Consider the following 18,893-nt stretch of genomic DNA (forward strand, 5'->3'; position numbering starts at 1 on the left):
AGTGATGTTATGGCCCCTCTTATGGATCACTTTATTCAGGGATCTTTAGGCAAGTGCAAAGAGACTCTGCAAGCAGGAAATAACAATTTAGCCAATAAATAACTGCTTTATACAGTAACACACACAGAGAACCTAGTTAGGATTTAATGAATGTTAAGCTACACTTTAGCATACTCCTCACCTGTGTAAAGGCACCCAAAGATTCTTTGCAGGCACCAATCAGAAGTGAAGAATGGTTGCCATCTGCTACCAGCTAGGTCAGGATGGATGGCACTGATAACTCAGATACTGAAATGATTCATGACAGGTTCTCAGCTAGACTGACTATCCCAGCTAAACTAGGGTTTTGTTTTTTCTCTGAGATGTCATATCTTCCCATGCTGGTGGTTTTCCCCTGGAATCCCTGGGCTAGTGCTGGTACAGTCCCAGAGCTTTTGCCCTGCAGGCTTTCTCCCAGCTCACTCTCAGCAGTTCAAGTTGAGCTGTGTCAGAGCTGGGCCCTGGATCCTTGTTGCACAGGTAATTAAATCCCTGGGTTGTGTGTCAGAGGAGGAACATTCCAGCATGTACTGCTGCAAAGGAGGGTTACAGCTTTTGATTTTAAAGTAGCAAAATTCTGGAGCTTGCTCAGTATCAACACTTTCTATTGTGGAGATCTTGTGTCAGTTCTAATAGGTAAGAAATATCTAACCCTACTTAGGGCTCTTTATTGGTTTGTAAAGTGTCTTTCTAGAGCTTTCTGGTCAAGAATGTTTTGGATCAGGCAAGTTGTCTTCCTCTCAAGCCATAAAGACTGGGTGTTTTTGTGAGAATTGAGATTAGGTAGTGGAACCTGTGGCTTCAGGATCTTTGTTCCCATCATAGAAATCATAAAAATTACTCCTGTATTGGAGCTGTCTGATGGTCTTCAGAAGCTGTGCTGCAAGAGCATCTGCCAGCAGTGCACTTGCTTAACCTGGCACTGCCTGGCTCTTTCTTAGCCTGTCACTGGCAGCCTCATCTCTTGGGAGTGGGGTAAATGACCTAGCCATGGGAAATCTGTAGCTCTTGATTATAGAAATGGTCCTGCTAGGGTACATCCAAGTTATGTGAGCAGGAAGTGGTGAAGGAGCAAACCTCACCTTGCCACTTCCCCTGCCACATTGCTCTGGTGCTGAAAAGCAGGCTTTGGTTTGCAGGCTGTCTGATACATTTCTGGCTCCTGGGTTACCAACACTGAGGTATGCTAACTCTCTGCCTGCTTCCAAATAGGGAATACAGCCTTTCTGCAAACAGTTCTTTCCTACCTGAAAGTTGTGGTCACCCATGTTAAGCCACCACAAAGAAAAGACTCCTTCAACCTTCTTATTGTGGCCCTTATTCAAGAAAAGAAATATATATTTATTGCAGCCCTGTTTGTTTTGTCTGAAATTTGACTCACTCTTGAGGTAAAGAGTGCTCACTGCAGGGAGTAAATGCATTTTTCAGTTGCAGGACAGAGTCACTTGCTTCATTGGGAACTGTGACAGAGTTGGTCTATACCTATTTTTCCCATGAGATTGCTCTAGAGAAAGAGATCTGTTGGAATAACAAATAACCATAAACTATTGGTTATTTGTACTTCTGACTTCAGCTAATTCTAGCCTCAGCCATGCCCTCTCTTCTCCCTGCTCATGTCTTTCCATGCCTAGTAACAAATGACTGCCTGTAGTTGGTGTGTGCTTCCCCACACACAAATCACAGCCCTGCCAGCTTTCCACAGCTTTCCAGAGGCTGGGTTCCACAATCCCAGTAGCTCACAGATGCTGACAAGTGTCTGACATTGCTTCTTCCAGCTTTGCCCTGCCCCCAGGACACAGTATGGAAGCCATTGCCAAGTTTGATTTCACTGCATCTGGAGAAGACGAGTTGAGCTTCCAGGCTGGGGATATGTTGAAGGTAAGTACAGTTCCCCAGCTTGACTAAACAAAGTTTCTGAGACTGCTCCCAGATCTTTCTTGTTCTTCTATTTGCCTTGACAAAACAGATGAAGACACATCTATAAACTAGGATACCAATGCAGGATACTCCTCTCCCATAGGGTTTGCAATTCACAGCAATTCACAGGTTACTTGGGTCTGTGTGCACTTTTCTTGATCCATAAATAAATCCATAAATTGTGGATTAAGTTGCCCTACAGTCCTCCAGTAGTCAGCAGGGAAGAGTAAGTACCTTTGCTGGGGCACAGATCAAGATCTTGGGTGACAGATTTTGAGGGTCCTGCCTATTTTCATTGACCAAGTAAATCACCCACAGTGACTACATTATGATGACTATGTCTAAATGCAGGCAGGATCAGTTCTGTCCAGAAGGATTGCTGTCTTCCTTATTTACAGCCCTTAAACTCTTTAAAAGATAACTCTCATCCATTACAGAATTTATATCTAACTTTTCACTGTTAATAATTATTGTTAGATGCTATAGGAATTTTAGGCAACTGCAAATAGAAGAGGAAAAGTCAATAAGACAGACTGTTACATGCATAATGGAATATTTTAAGAGGTCCTGGTGTAATAATGTTATATACACCCTTGCAGGAATTGAGCAATGGGGCAATGGCAGCAGTAGAGTTGATCATATACAATACAGAGCTCCTGCAAGTCTGTTTAAAGTTGATCTGTATGTGTTATGATAGAACAGTTATTGTTAACATTTCCGAAGTCCCACAGATGAACTCACTTAAAGTTTCACTCTAATTATTTATCCACTTCTCAGCCCCAGATGTTCTGTTTCCATTGAAAATGCCTGAGTGTTAGTCCTCCCAAAGGCCTGATACTCCTTTACTGTCCAGGGGGATGATGTACAACAATAGGATATAAACCCATGTTTGGTGGGGAACCTTTGCAACCCCTCTGTGCAGTCACAGATATTCCAGTTAATGATCAGATATTGGGTCTCAGCCTTGCCTTTTCCATCACCACCATTTTTATTTTATTGGCCTTTTAATTCTTGGCACTTAGACAAAGTTGATAGCATCCAGAGCTCATTAGTACCAGATCTTTCCAAAGGGGTATGAGAAGGTTCTGGAGAAATCACTGCCTCTCTTCAGCACAGATAAACACTCTTCTTCTTCCCCAGTCAGTCCCTACTATCACAGGACCTTTACTGATGCCTTTTTTCTCAGGAGACTTCCATCAAGTCCCTGGCTGGAGTGATGGTGTTGGCCAGGTCACTTTTCTTTCCTTTCTGTTCCTCAGTTTCCCTGTAAAATCATTATAAGCTAAAGCTTCCTTTCAAAGTATGCTGGAAGCTTCTGATAAAAAGTGTCAACACTACACACCAGTTTTGTTATTGTTGGTTGTCACAGAGAATTCACTACCAGAAAAATCAAACTGCCTCTTGCTTTAATGTCCCTGAGGTGAACAAAACAACACTTTAGCCACCCAAGCCATAGCAGCAGTAAATCAGCCTGGGGAAAAGCTGTTCTGGCATTGGCTCACACACATTCATACCCCATCATGAGCCCCCTCGTGCTGCCTGCAGCAAGCTGCTGATTTCTAAAGGAGATAAGATGAAGTATTGATGTAGAGATTACAAAACAGGAAACATGAGGCCCTCAACCAGTAGTGACAGGAGGAAATCCACCCTCTTACCCCCCCACATCCTTCTCTGAGAGGATGACACACAGAGAAGCCTGCCAGCTCTGCAGTGGCAAACAGCAGGTGGGTCTGTCTGGGAACCTCCCTTCCAACAGAGCAGAGCAAGAGCATGGGCAGGACATTGCTGTCATCTCCTGTTTGCCCACAGCAGTGAAAAAAGATGCTTAACCCAGCACCCAGGCACGAGGACAGCAGTGACTGTACAAGTCAGGAATTCCATAGCCTTCTATTCCTTAACTTTCCTGAATCCAAATGTTTAAAAAAGGTCCATGTGGCAGGGAAGGCAATGAAGAATTGGCTCCAGAGACAGTAATGTCCTGTTGTCAATACAAAGCAGTTAAAATGTGCCTTAGGCTCCCAAAACCTTGAGATTGGCTCACCAAGTAATTATTATTACTATTAACAATAGATTTTAAATTAAGTCTTTTCCACTTGCTTTTTCCTTTTAAAACTGTCATGGCTCATGCTTTTAGGCTCCTCTCCAAAACCAGAAAGAGCAGAAACATGATCTATTTCATACAGCAGAGTCCTGTCCCAGGAGCTGCAATGTCAAACAAAACAACGTTTGCAGTAAAATCCCAATGGGTTTGTATTCCTGTCCTCTGTCTTCTAGCTCAGGGCTGTATCTTGGGCCATCAGCCAGGGTGTCATGAATTTCCCTGGTCAGCAGTGACGTTTCTAAAGACCATTACAGTTAATGTGAGCACATTTGAAGCTGCTCCAATGTGTGATGTGGACTCACTTCCAGCTATCCCACAACCTCCTAAGTATAATAGTGTCTTGAAAATACTTTTTTCCTCCTTTTATCTACCTTGACAAAGCTTGGGGCAGCTGAAGACTTAACCCACTAAAGAATGTCTTGTGAAATGCCAGGTGAGAGCTCATGGTGACACCTGTGCAGTCATAAGGCACACAGATACAGCTGTGTATCCCTCCATACCCATATACCAGAGGAGTTTTCACTGGTATTTTCTTCTTCCCTTGTGAATCTGAGATGCTCCAGTACCAGCTATAAAAGGCAGCACAGAGAATCACTTAAACCCCTATTAAGTCTTTCAAAGCTGAATTTCTCCATTTCACAGGCACCAGAGATACAAGGACAAGGGGCTGGACAAAGGGGTAAAGTTAACAAGAAAACTCTCTAGTTCTACTCAAGCTTTTTTATTGCTTGCTTGCTCTGCAGTGGTCATCAGCCACTAGCCTTGTTGCACCTTGGGTGGGGAGTAGAATGTGCACCATTTCCTTTCATTCTTACAAGGCATTCTAGGCTTCTGCCCAAATCTTGTTACTTTTGCCTCTTCAGGTGACACATTTATTCCATCCATTTCTCCACTGCAGATTTTGAGCTCCCAGGAAGAGTGGTACAAGGCTGAGCTCAGAAGTCACGAGGGCTACGTTCCTAAGAACTTCATTGATTTCCACGTTCCCCCGTAAGTGTGACAGAAATGTGTCACCACCATGGCACATTTCCACTAGAGCTGTCAGGGGCACAGGCAGAGGACAGGACAGGGGAAGTGCTGGCCATAGCATCCTGCCCTTTGGGGCTGGCAAGAATTGCCATAATGCTACACACACTTCTGCCAGCACAGCATATTTCTACCTCTGTTCTTTCGGAGCTGAGTGGATCTCGATGGTCGCTGTCAGTCCCAAGTGACACTTTTGTTACTGCTGCTCAGAGGGATGCTGGGATGTGGCAGAAATTGCATTTAGATGTCCTCAGAGAGAAGGAAAATAGTCATGATGGGAAATCTTGGGAACAGAGAGAGAGGCTAAGCACAAAAAGAAGAGTGAGGCATCTTTCTGAAAAGGAATTTTAAAGGAATAATAAAGGAATATAAAAGGAATTATAAAATAATTTCCCCTTTAACTCTTAGGGACACTGCCTCCCTTTTCCCACTGTGCCACTGCATTCCCTGCCCTGCCCAGGCTGGTGAGCTTGTGTTGGTACACTAGAGGTCAGTGCAAGGCTGCCCGAGTGTGACAGCTGGTGTTAGTCCTGGCTAGGCAGAGCTGATAGACCAGACTCACCACCCTGCTCTCTCACACACAAACAGATCTGTCAGAGGAGGGGTGTACCTGCACTTCTCTCTTCCCCCTGAGCAGATGGCACTGCACTTCCAGATGCGTGTTGGGATGCACGTTAAATGTGCTCTCCAGCCCTATGCCATCCATATGGCAGTGCATGGGATTTTTACAGCCTTTCAGCAGCAAAAATGCTCCCAGAAGCACCTCTCACCATCCTCTTCTTTCAAAAGTGCTGCAGCATTTCAGGAGTGAACAAGCAGAGCATGCACCAAGCCCAGTACTTGTGGCTGTAACTCACTGGTGCCCTGAGCAGTCTCACTGGGAGCACACAGGGATTTTGAGGTTACAAATAAGTGCCTCTGTCCCTTTTGGAGGTGGCACTTAGTGGCCTTTTTGGACATAAGCCAGCCTGCTTGGCTGAGCTGAAGGACATTATTATTTGCTGTGCAAATATGGCCTTGTACTTTTGGGCCTCAGGGGGATGAGATCTTCCAGTCAGTTGTTCTTGTTCACTCTTTCACAGGGCTGTGCCATCACTCAGGAGCACTGGCAGCTTCTTTTTTCACACACATTTTTCTGGTGTTGCTTTCTCCATGCAAGAGCTGCAAAGAAATATTTCCACTCTGACACTTTTCTAAGTGCCAGGTCTGCACTTTGAAGCAGTTCAGGCCAGATGACAGAACTAGATGTAGGGAAGAAAGCTGCCTCCTATTTTTGATGGACTGGTTTTGCCCATCTTTTTCTTGTTATGTAATCCTTGAGACCGGTTATCAAAGTCTGATTTTTCTTTGCTAATGATACATAGGTAAACAATGATGATAATAAAAGTGGAAATGACAGATGTTAGGAAATTAATTTTAATGCAATACAGGCAATCAAGTATTAGGTAAAGTCAAAGATTGCAGATTGTAGATCTTATTACCTGTGGAGTAGACATATGCAAATGTATGTGATTTTTTGTTTCTCTACTGAAAAATTTCTACTGATATCTTACTTTTTTACTATTTATGGTAACTTTCTCATTATTAGTCCAGTGCCTTATGCTGTTGTTTGTTATGCCTGGCTAAATTTGTGTAAATGTGCTTATGTATTCTGTGCTTCTGCAATTTTGTGGTATTGTAACTCTTGCAGGAACCAATTTATTAGCACTAAAACTTTCATGGCTTTCTTCTGCTAAAAATTTATGTGTGTTCCATGCAATATATCCATCACAGCACAGCAATTTTCAATGACTTTGCCAAAAAGCAATTTGATCTATATGTCTGGGAATTATGTATGTATATAAGTATACATACACATTTGTAATTTTAAGTTCCTTCGACTAACCTTATTGTACTGTGTCTGTAATTACAGTGTCAGCTGGGTGTTGCTTCTTAGCAGACCAAAGCTTACATTGTTCTCTTTGCATGTACATGCTTTTACTACTCAAAGGAGATGGTCTGCATCCATCAACCCCCTGTACCTCAGCACATACATGGCCACTGGGAGTAGCCATGTGGGCTCCTCTGATCCTTTTGTTTTTGTCCCTCCACCCTGCTTATTCACATTCTCCCTACCCTCCATTTTTTTATTCCACACCTTAATTCCCATCCTTAGTCACATCCCCATGACTTTTCCCACGTGGCAGCTGGTTTGATGAGAAGATATCCCGCCACGAGGCAGAGAACCTTCTCATGAGCAAAGGAGTCGGCTGCTTCATCGTCCGGGCCAGCCAGAACTCTCACGGTGACTTCTCCATCTCTGTCAGGTATCTGCTTCTCACAGCATATTCCTGCTTCTTCTCCTGTTTAATGGTGTCCCTAGCCTCCTCTCATAAGGATTCCTAACGTGATGTAGCCTCCTGAGAAGTTTGCATGCTGCCAGTCACTGGTAGTGCTGCTGTGTTGAGAATGAGAACAAATTAGGCATCTGATTCCCAAATGTTTCTGCCTCTTTTCAAGTGACACAGTGAATGCCCCATTCCAGAGCTGCATCCCCTGGTGACCTCCTTCTCTGAAAGAGCTGCAGCAAAGCAGAGTGGTACAGGGAAAGCCTCCCACAGTGCTTAACATGTGTCTTCCATTTGTTTGAATTCCCTGACAGCTCTGGTTGCCGAATCCAAGTATTCAACTACTACCTATTAAGAGATTACTGTAGCATTGTTAACTTATTTCCCACAGGTCACTGAGCAGCCATTGGACAAGGAAAGGTTTTTCATTGCTTGCAGCCCAGCTGCATTTCAGCACCTTGCTGTAGCCCAGCACTTCTCAGCGGATTTGTTCTAAGCAGAACTCTTAAATGACGTTTGGTTTCCCAATTTTCAGTCAAATAGCTGATAACCAGTTTTAAATTAGAGTCGTGATTAACAATGTCTTTTTCAAGTGGCATGATTCAGGCAGCTCTAAAAGTATCCAGGAGGAATGCAGGAAAGCATTCTGGTTACATTTGCACCAATTAACACCAACAAATCAAGTACAGTCAGGCTCTTTCTCTGGCCCTGAAGTCAAGCAGTGTGGCAGAGGTCAGATCTGTATGGCTACACCCTCTTCACCCCACCAAACTTGTATTCAAGCAGCTGCCTGTGAGCAGCTCCTGGCCTGCTCTTTCTAACCATGGCCCAGCACTGTCTAAGGGAGAGCTTTTGCACTTAAACCACAGCCACACTAACACTTCAACAGCTTGGGACTGTAGCAGTCAAGGAGAGCATTCAGGCCCTGCCTGTCCCCATTTAGTTTAGTTGTGCAGATGTAGCCTCTGAGAAGAGTGGTTTGAGCGCCTGGAGCTGCACAGAGCAAGGAGGTGGATACCAAAACCAGATCATATCTGGTGCAAAGAGAAATTGTACACATCACACAAGAGGTGAGAGGAGGAGAGGTACAGGGGGAATAAGGGGCAGAAGGTTGAGATGGTTAATTTAGCTTGTAACAGCATCAGAAAATTCCTCTTTTTTTTTTTTTTTCTTTCTTTTTTTTCTTTTTTCCTTGTTGGATAGGGAGAATGACCTGTAGTAATGATGTTACACTAGATTTAATACAATTTTAAAGCTTAGTATGGCTTCACATGACTGTATCTGCATGTAGTGGTGATCCCCATGGTGTGTAAAGGTGTAATACAGATTTTATAGCCAAAGCAAACTGTATATTAACAGGATCTGCAGAGGCTGTTGTGTAGACTACAACTGCACTTGTTCACCCTGGAAGCTCCTGTGACCTTTATTTCAAAAGAGAGGGTATTGCTCTATCATGCTTTGTGACTGGGCAGCCCTGGGGCAGTCTGTGTTTGCAAATCCATGAGTCTTTTGAAACAGGGCCACATTTGGGTCCAGTACACACAAGGACTGCCATTGCCTGACTTTCCAAAGGTCTAGATTTGGCCAAGCAAGAAGTTTTGCTACCCTTCTGGAATAGGTATTTTCAAAAAAGGTAGAAGAGCAATCTGTTTGATGATCTCTTTTCCTTTGGGATCCAGGCATGAAGATGATGTGCAACACTTCAAAGTGATGAGGGATTCAAAGGGCAGCTATTACTTGTGGACAGAGAAATTCCACTCGCTGAACAAGCTGGTGGACTACTACAGGACAACTTCCATCTCCAGGCAGAAGCAGATCTTCCTAAGGGACAACAGCCAAGAAGAACAGGTAACAAACTGTCTTTAGGAGTTTCTCAGTCAGAAACCTTTCTATGAAAGGAGTTCATTCCATGAGACTGTCTCAGGATGGAGAGGAGGACAGTCTGTCCCTGGAAACCCAGCCACATCATTACATTGGTGGGAGCTGAGACACAGATTTTTAGTGGATTCAGATTTTAGTGGATTCAGTGGTATGTAGAGTTGTATAATTGAGCAGAATTTTTTGATTCTTCAGATCTGAATAGAGGTGCTTCGCTAAAGCTGTGCTAAGAGCTCAGAGATGAAATTCTAAGATGCCAAGGGAAGCAGGACTTAACTTATTGAAATGCCTGGATTTTCTAAGGGCAGGTACAGAGCTGACTGGTGGGTTGTGACTGAGAAGAATTTGAGTCTGGTTTCTTAGTGTCCTTGCACGCACCCAGAGTACAACAACAACTGCAGGTTTGTCTGCTCAGAATTGTCCTTCTTCTGCTATCAAGCAAAAGGGATGTGGAGGAACAGAGGGCAGGACCTGGAGCAGTTAACCTGGCTGTCAGGAACTGGAAAGTGCTACTGAGAAGAACATAGCAGATCTGGGAACAAGATGTGCCTTCAGGGAAGGTATAGTTGATGTTTGAGGAGGCAGAGAAATCCAGTCCAATGAATGCCTGGTTTTGTGCCAGGGGAACAAGCAAATGACACAGCAGAGGCTGCTACACATTGCACTCCCTGCACTGGGAGTGGACATGCCTGGTCACTGCAACAAAGTCCTGCTTTACTGGGAAATGGACTCTAGTATTAAATTACCAGCATGTGCAAGTAGAGGCAAGGCAGAAAGTATGTGACCTGCTGACTATAGCAGTAAAGTTTTATAGGCTGCATGTGGGTCATTCTTGCTGTCTCAAAATGAGAGATAATCCATTTTTCAGTCTGAAGTACAGGCCTGGGTTGTTGTCTCTTTCTAGACCACTTATACAGAGCTTTAAAAATGCACTAGTAAGGTATTAAAATAGAGGCTCTGGGATCTGTAAGAGTGAGATCACAGCGATGCACCTCTGTGTCTGGGAAAGGAAAGAAAGACTGTATGCATGAATATCAGTATAACAACCTGTTTGGGCTGACTGTGAGCAGGAAGGGAAAGAGATGCATTTGCTCCAAGATGCAGACAGGCAAATGAAAGAAGAGAACTCAAGTTTGCTTTGGCAAACTCTCTGTATATTTGTTATGGTGATGGGCACAGCGGGGTATGTGTAGCACTCATCACAGCGGGGTTACTGTTCTCAATTCAGATTTTTAGATGCTACAGCCATATGATAAAATGATTGTAATATAGATTTCAGTGCAGAGACAAATGAGGTCTAAGGGCAGTATTTCAAGAGCTTGGCTCCTGTGCTGATCCTCACATCAGTAGCCATATTTTCAGCCCAGCACCTCCCAGTACTATCTTCTACTAACTCCAGATGGAAAGTGGCTATGTCAAATTTATAAAATACAGGATTCCTGGTTTGTTCTTCTGTTCAGAGGGGCGGGGTATTTTATTTGAAAGAGCCTCCAGGGTAGTGGGTAGTGGTAGTGCTCAGTGTGCAATGATTGCACAGCTGTAGTCAAGGATGTGGTAGGAAGCAAAACCTGACCTCACTTTTGAGCTCTCTGTTCCATCAGGAGAGGCGGGGTGGCAGCCTGGAACGGATAGGTCGGGAAGGATTCCACATGGGAGGAGCAGCTGGGGAAGATCATTCTTCTGTATCCAAGAGATATGTAGAGCATCCTGTTCCCATACTGCAGCAGCAACAGGTACTTCCAGGAACAAGGGGCTGGGACATCAAGCCCAGGCATATGAAACATTGCCTTTATTGCTTGGTAGTGAGTGAACTGTCACTTTGTCAAAAATCTGCATCTCTCAGCTGTGCACACAGAAGAGAACTTGCTTCCTAGATGTTACCTACTTCTTCTCTCCATCTGCCTGGGCCAATTTGTGTTGATATGATTTGATTTTGTCTCATTCTTCTTTGGCTAATTTGGCTACTAGATTTATAGGCCTGCTTGCTGTCCTTTACACTATGGAGCAGCCAAAGAAAAGGTAAAGTAGAGAGTCCTCAGATACAGTCAGCTGCATCAGCATCCCTGATGTTCCCCTAGCATATGGGAAAGAGGAAGGGCAAGGAGTGGGCAGGACTTGGTCACAATAACTCCAGATTGGCTAAATCCCCTTGGCAAGCATGACATTTTATCTGTGAGTTAGAACAACCTTAATTTTTCTCCAAAAGTCTCAGACACCAAAAAGCCTCTCTCTAACCATTTGTCCCAGCAGCTGTGAAACACAGCTGAGGACACTCAACTTTCAGCTCCTAAGAAGTAAAACCCAAAATAGAATAGTCTAAGCTGACCTCCTCCATGAGGGTCATTACTTGTAGAACTGGAGCTCAAGGACATTTTTGGAAGCAGACATCTAAAATTATTTAGGGGGGAGGCTTGCCCTGACTCCTTGCCCACTAACAACTCTTGAGTCCCCTGATTTATACATCTCAGAATATATGTCATGGTTTAATCTCAGCTGGCAACTAAGTACCATGCAGCCAGTCAATCGCTCTTCCTCCTGCTGGTGGGAGTAGGGAAAGAATCAGGGAAAATGTAAAACTCATGGGTTGAGATAGGAACAGATTTTTAATTGAAATAGAGTAAATAATAGTAATAGTAGTAATAGCTGTTATTATTATTATTTTCTATTTATTTAAAAGGAAATAACAAAAAGAGAGAGAGGAACAAAAGTCAAGAAAAAGAAGTGATGCACAATCCATCTGCTCATCACCCACTGACTGATGCCAGTCCCTGACCAGTTATTGGCCTCTTCTGGCCAGCTCCCCCTGGTTTATATACTGGATATGGTGCTCTAGAATATGGAATATCCCTTTGGCCAGACACTGAAAAGTCCTTGATTTAGAGTGAGCCACTACTTAGCAACAACTGAAACATTAGTGTATTATCAGCAGAATTCACGTGCTAAATCCAAAACACAACACAAAGAAAATCAGCTCTATTCCAGCCAAAATCACAACAACATGACTTTTCTGCTACTGTTTTCTTTCTAGGAAAGGCATGGTGGGAGTCTGGACAGGAAAGACGTGATGCACAGACTGAGGGATCATGGCCAAGGAAGTGCAGGAGCTATGCAACGGAGACACACAGACCCACTGCACCAGCAGACACCAGTAGGTGATGCACCTGGGAGGCCTCATCTGCCCAAGCCAGTGGGTCCCTTAGCAATGGCCAAGCAGTCTGGACAGTGTCACCTACATGGAGGTTGAATAAGAAATAGTGTATTTTGCCTGCCAGGCCATGTCTTACAAGACATTTCTGAGTCTCAAGACTCTATCCCAGCCACTTAAATCTGCTTGTGGGGTACTCTGAGGGTAGGACTATAGTGTTGTGTGAGCATAGTTCTGGTAACTGCTCTCAAGGTCAGTCTTATGCAGCCTCAGTGGAAAAGGGAACTTAGCATGAGCTCAGCAAAACAGGCATCTGGGACATTGGAATGAGCAACAAGCTCAGCCATGGATTTTGATCAAGCATGAGTCCAGTCCAGCAGAGGACATTTCTGAAAGACTAATGATCTCTTCTAGGAGAACTTCATGTCCATTAATGCACAGGGCTTTCAATTATATTTGCCACCACAGCCAGGCAGTGACTGATGTCAGGAGCTAAATGTGCAGTACGTTTTTTAAGTTCTATGGACAGCAGCCTCATGATACTGTACCATGCTACAGTGCTCCTCCTGTCCTGCAGTGCACTCATAGTCACATTGTCCCTTCCACTAATTTTTGCTGCAGTCCTAAGAAGGCCTGAGATCACTCAGCTCTAGTTGTCTGTGCCTGGCACATCTCTCAGACCTCCTTTGCCATCAGAGAACTCACCTACCTAAAACCCTCTCAGCACTTGGGATGTGGGTCTGGTCCAGATGTGTCTCTGCAGACACCCCAAACCACTCCCCTACTGCATCCACACCTGACATCTGACCTTCAGTAACTACCTGCTCTGCAAATTCCCACTGTGTGAATGCCCACATAGGATGTGGTGTCTTTCTCAGCCTGTGATTCCACTGCCAGATACAAAGTATTTCCCCATCACCTCAGTGTGACCTAAGGCATGCTCCTCTTCCTTGAGGAAATGTCCAGCTTAGCCCACAGCCAGAGAACCTAGATCCAAGAAGAGAAGAGAAGGTCAGCAGACCTTACTCAAGTGTGAGTGAAAAAGAACAGATTGGATTAGGAGATTTGGAACATGTTAAAAAATAGGGGCATGCCCTTTTTTTTTTTGGCAAAAGCCCCGGATCTTTATTGTAATCCATCTTAAAATACAATGTTTTTTATCTCTCAGAGGCTGTGGCAATGAATAACAACATGCTTTTGCCTGCCACATCCCATCAGTGATGTAGAAGCCACAAATCCAATTATAGGAAGGTCTATATGTCCAACCAAATAACTAGGGGCCAGTACTAAAGCAGGGCCCTGAATAGAAGATTTATGAAAATTTAGTCTGCCTTCCATCTCCAGATCTCTCCATCCGTCCCTGCCAGATATACCTCCTAAATTATCCATGCCCTGTGGTATGGATGCCAACAATTTCCCAGAAAGAAGCTCAAGCTATGTACTTTAAAATATGAATTCTGGTCAAAGTGGGATATTGACTGCAGAGGTTTTTTTTTTTAAAACTCTAACCATAGTGCAGATTACAGTGCACACTCCAAAATAAACATATATACCCAAACAGATGCTAAATCCTTTGGATCTCAGGGGCCTGACCTTGGGGAGAGTGTGAAGAAGGTTTAAGACCCTCCCCTATGCCCCAAAAGTGCCTGAAAGAGCAAGTATCCTTCTTTATCCCTCTTTACAATGTTCTCTGCTCTCACCTGCTGGCTCTCTCAGTCCTTGACTGGCCAAGGACACATTTTGAAATCTGTGCCAGCACCAGGCCAGCTCCCTAGAGCCATTCCCTGATCGTTACAGCCCAGCAGCTCTCAGGCAGGAGTCCTGTGCTCCCATAGTTGGTTTCAGACATGGCTGTCCTGGCTGCCATTACAGGGGAGAGGCAGCAGAGCCATGAGAACACAATTTCCTGAGGACCTGCTCTCGGTCTGACTTGTCACCTCATGATGCAAATACCCACAAATCCACTGAGGCTGCTGAGAACCCAAACACCATCCCTTGGGTGTCCCAGCAAATCGGTCCCTCCTTCCTGGCACCTTGGCCACTTCCTGCTTTAATTGCAAGTTGGCCTAAAATTCAGCACTGCTTGTCCTTGCTGAGTGAGTGCATTTACTGGGGTGGCAGGAGGATGCTGTTTGAAGCCCTGGCTCCCTGCAGTCTCTTCTCTCCTGCAGCGAGCGCTGTGGGTGCGCGCCCTGTACGACTTCGAGGCGGTGGAGCACGACGAGCTGGGCTTCCGCACTGGGGACATCCTGGAGGTCCTGGACAGCTCCAACCCATCCTGGTGGAAAGGACGCCTGCGTGGGGAGCTGGGGCTCTTCCCTGCCAACTACGTCACACCAGTGCTGCTCTGAGGGCACAGCATGGAGCTGCTCCGTTCTTGCCACCAGGACACACACTGTTTATTGTTTTGTCTTAATTTATTGGCAATTGGTCTTTTGAAATGTATGAAAGAGAACCCTTTGAAGAATATTTTTTTCCCCCCTATTTTTCACAGCCACGATGAGGAGGGAGCAAAAATCTTGGACTGTTCATTAAGACTTTGCTGGTCCTCCCTGCCCTGTCACCTCTTTGGCTAACTGTTGATAAGCTCCTGAAATTAGGTTTATTCTGTAGAAATGCCCTTCAGGAAAGTCAGGCTTCAGGTTAACTTCAAGTTCAGTATTCAGGTAGCCCTATCCCTTAATTTTGGATCTGGTAGCAGTCATGGTCTCTTCAGCTCCATTCCACCTTTCTTTCAGAGGCAGGAGGGATGCATGTGAATTAAATGATCCTTGGCAACTACATTAATCCTTCAGTTAGGGAAGGAAAGTAAAGGAGCTTTAGGCTGAAGTTGAGGCAATCTAGATTTTTCTTAATAGTTCCTGGCTTATCCATCTCATACTGCATATGTGGGCTGTATGGATGGATATACCAGATGAAGGGAAGGAATCCTGTAAGCTTTCATACAAACATACAAGTGGTGAAGGTATGGGAGGGCAAGAAGCTTTCTTTGCTTCTTCTCATAGGCCTGCTCTTCTTTCTGCACCCTACAAAAACTTACCCATTTTCAAGCTGCTCTTTTAGGTACCTACACTTCAGCTAGATGGCTTGATTAGAGCAGATCAGGCCCTTCAGCTAAATTAGTATCCACTGGATTGGATAACAATTAATATCCCTCACTGGTTCTTTTTGTAGAACTGAGCTGGGGAGGGATTGGAGAGGTTTCTCTGGTTTGGTGGCAGAAGTTCTTTCCCTGAGAATTTGTTGTGTTGAGGATCACCATGTATACAGCTCTGGCTTACTAGAGAAATGTCTCATCCAACAGGTTAAGCTGTTCTTTTACAGTATGCAGAGAATAAAGCTGTAGCCATCAAATAGTCTGTTCTCTGTTCCAGTTTCTTTTGGATAAAATAAGGTAAATTAATAGGTTTTCGAATAACTGCTGAGTGAACGCCCAGATGTGATAGAAGCCTGTTGCAAATGCACATTACCTGTCCCCTTCACAAACCCTGTGAAGGGGATTCTACTGCATAACCACTGCTCAGGCATGTTGATATTAAACAAGCTGCCTGAATTTTTCACAACATGTGGGACCTCAGCAGTCAGCAAAGAGAAATGATGTTAAATCATTACTGAAAAAGAAAGAATAGGCAAGTGAAAACCTCTAAACACAAATCAGGCTCAGCAACAAGAAAAAAAAAAAAGAAAAAAAATTTTTATCTTTTATTAGTCCCAGTAGAAGAAAAAGAACCAGGAAATATGTTCTTGGTGAAGTCCAATTCAATGTAGCTAGCTTGAATAAAGCTGCCAGCTAGACAGAGTATTAGCACAAAGAACCCATTTTGAGAGAACTCCACCAAAAGCAGCTTGTTAATGGGTGAAGTAAAATGAGAATATTTAACAAGACACGTAAGCTCTAAAGAGAACAGAAAACTTTGAAAGACACATCAAGAACTTTCTGGCTGCCATGGTGGTCCAGGGAACACGACTGTGGCCCTGTTCTGTTGCAGGATCTCTGTTCTGCCCTTTAGTGTCTTCTTCTGGAGGGAAGCCCACGAGGCTTCTTTTGGAACACTATCCCTTACCATCTGTATGAGGATATAAACTCAGTGACTCCAGTTTGAAGAGTGTTTTGGTGTCATATGTCCTTTTTTAACCTTTTTGTGTGCTAGATGGTTTTCTGCTAAGGCAATAACAAATTTGGAAGAGAGAGGGTTAATACTCAGTGAGAGAGACTGAGAGTATTAAGGCCAGGAGGAGATGAAGCCAAGAAGCCAGAGACTAACAAAGGCAAAGGAGGGATAAAAATGATGAATCTTTTATATTCAGCTCTGGCTGAAACAAAAGAAATGGTGTATTCACAATTATTCCCATCATGTCAAATCATCTTTCAATTAATTCTTTTTTTCTCTGTATAAGTTACTTTTAAAATTAGAAACAATGTCTCCTTTTCCTTTCCTCAGCACCCTAAAGACCCTCTTGGTAGTGAAGATGTAGTTGCACAAAATTAATTGAAGATAATGCACTTAGCAGTTTGATAGCTCTTCATGCATTTGAAACCCCTTTACAGAGATTAACTAATTAAGCAAGTCTAAGTAGTGCATTGTAAGTACCCCCATGTTAACTCATGATTCATTTGAGGAAGAGGTAAGTTTTCACGTGATTTTTTAAATTGATGTTTAAGGAACTAATACCTAAGGTAATTAGCATTAAAGGACTGCACACTAATTATGGACAGCATACCAGAACCACAGTAAAATCAGGATTTCTCATTATGAGCGGCACCTAATGACAGCAAAATTACCAGGAGATGACAGGCTCAGGGTGTCTGTGATAACTCCACAGTGCCTTGCTCTGCTGCCCCGTGCAGGGCTGAGCTCAGGGTGCCTTGCCCAGTCTCTCTTGCCTCTGCTTTTGGCCTTGCAGCACTGCCTGCATTTACTGCACGTTGCAGGAGCTGGGAGGCACAGGTGTCAGCCTGCATTTTTGCACCCTCCCACAGTCAAAGTCATTTTTCTGCCAGCAAAACAGCTGTGCTAAGGATTGTGGCTGTTCCCAAGTCAGTGGAGACTCTGGATACAAGGGGAGGTGTGGGCAAAGCAGTGCATTTTGGGGGCATAGAAGGAGCTGTAGGATAGAGACATTTTTTGTACCCCATGCCATTTTCTGCCCATGAAATTCTCTCTCTCATAGATCAGGCCACTTACCAAGGAAAGAGAGAGACACTCCTCTCCTCTAACCATATACCCTGCCAACCTTCCTGCTCTTCCTTCCAACAGGTTTTAATTGTAGCACAATCTTTGTTAATATTGTGGTGATTCACTTGCACCTCAGAGTCTATTAGCCATGCAAGAAGCACATATTAGCAGCTAGGACTGGAGCCTTAAGGTGACAGTGCTGCACTGAGCTCACCTGACATCTGCCAATGTTTTGGAAGGAGCCAAACCTCTGGAACATATCCCAAGAGAGTCCACCATGAAACCAAAATGGGAAGGGATAAAGAGAAAAACTAGAAGATTATTTGTTTCTTATTTTTCTTAAGCAAGGAGGTTCATGAGAACAGAGAATGTAAACTGAGATAAAAGTAGGAAAAGTATGTGGGAAGGCAAGTCTCATAACAAATGAAGCAGAGGAAGCTGAACATGTACATGATAAAATAAGTTTGATGAGCGCAGCTGAGCTGTGCTTTCTCCTGTCTGAATGAACTTTTTGCCTATGTTCTGCTGCAAATCCATATTTTGCTTGGAAATGTCTCTGTGATTAATAAGGCTGAGCTAAAAAGAGTAAATGGAAATTTCCTTTCATGTGAAAGATGTGCAGGCAGTTTTCTGTGCCACAGGAGAGAGGTCTCTCTGCATTGGTGTACATGTTTGCTGTAACAACTGTGCTCACTGGAGCACACTGCAGAAACCACAGAATCAGGGCTGGTTCCCATTGGACTGCTCACAGGTAAGAGCACCAGGGAGAGGATCCTCAGGGCTGCCACAAAGTCAGCTCCTGCTCAGGCTGCTATGCCAGTCTCTTGTGCCAGGAAAACAAGTTCATGGGTGGTGGTTGTTATTTAAATGGATGTTTCAGTGGGCTGTGCAGGAAATTGGAAGCTTTTCACAACAGCCACCTGTTCATGATTTTTTCTGTTTAGTGGCACCTCTCATCCTTCCTCCCCATGAGGATTCCAAGAGCTGCAGGCTCTTGAAAGGTCCTTTTGCCTTCAGCCCCTATGGAGAGTAACCAAGGATGTCAGAAGCAGAAGATCCAGCACCCAGGACTGCATGGCTTGAACAGCCTTGAGCAGCAGAGTGGCACCAGCTGGGACATTTTGCACTGCAGGAGCAATGCCACAGCAGGTGCAGTCCAGCAGCAAGGTGAAGGGTGATCTCGACCCCAAGTGGGAAGCAGCAGGTCTTTAGCAATGTCAGTGTCACATCATAGGGACAACAAGGATGTGTGGTGGGACAGGACAGTGGCTATCTGGTCTAGG

The 18,893-nt window shown here is 44.2% G+C and overlaps 1 protein-coding gene across 3 annotated transcripts in view; it reads left to right on the plus strand.

Moving 5' to 3' along the window:
• GRAP2 (GRB2 related adaptor protein 2) overlaps nt 1-18,223 on the plus strand; it is a 41,364-nt gene extending 23,141 nt beyond the window's left edge. For 2 of the 3 annotated variants that reach the window (XM_056481792.1, XM_056481793.1), the window contains exons 2-8: nt 1,815-1,917; nt 4,956-5,047; nt 7,270-7,389; nt 9,090-9,258; nt 10,890-11,021; nt 12,317-12,436; nt 14,605-18,223. In XM_056481792.1, the coding sequence (XP_056337767.1) occupies nt 1,840-1,917; nt 4,956-5,047; nt 7,270-7,389; nt 9,090-9,258; nt 10,890-11,021; nt 12,317-12,436; nt 14,605-14,784 (891 nt within the window). In that variant the 5' untranslated portion in view covers nt 1,815-1,839 and the 3' untranslated portion in view covers nt 14,785-18,223. The remainder of the gene's footprint in view (nt 1-1,814; nt 1,918-4,955; nt 5,048-7,269; nt 7,390-9,089; nt 9,259-10,889; nt 11,022-12,316; nt 12,437-14,604) is intronic. The other variant, XM_056481794.1, reaches the window with a different exon arrangement.
• Nucleotides 18,224-18,893: the final 670 nt, after the last annotated feature.

Source organism: Oenanthe melanoleuca, chromosome 1A (assembly GCF_029582105.1).
Source record: "Oenanthe melanoleuca isolate GR-GAL-2019-014 chromosome 1A, OMel1.0, whole genome shotgun sequence".
Classification (NCBI taxonomy): Eukaryota; Metazoa; Chordata; class Aves; order Passeriformes; family Muscicapidae; genus Oenanthe; species Oenanthe melanoleuca.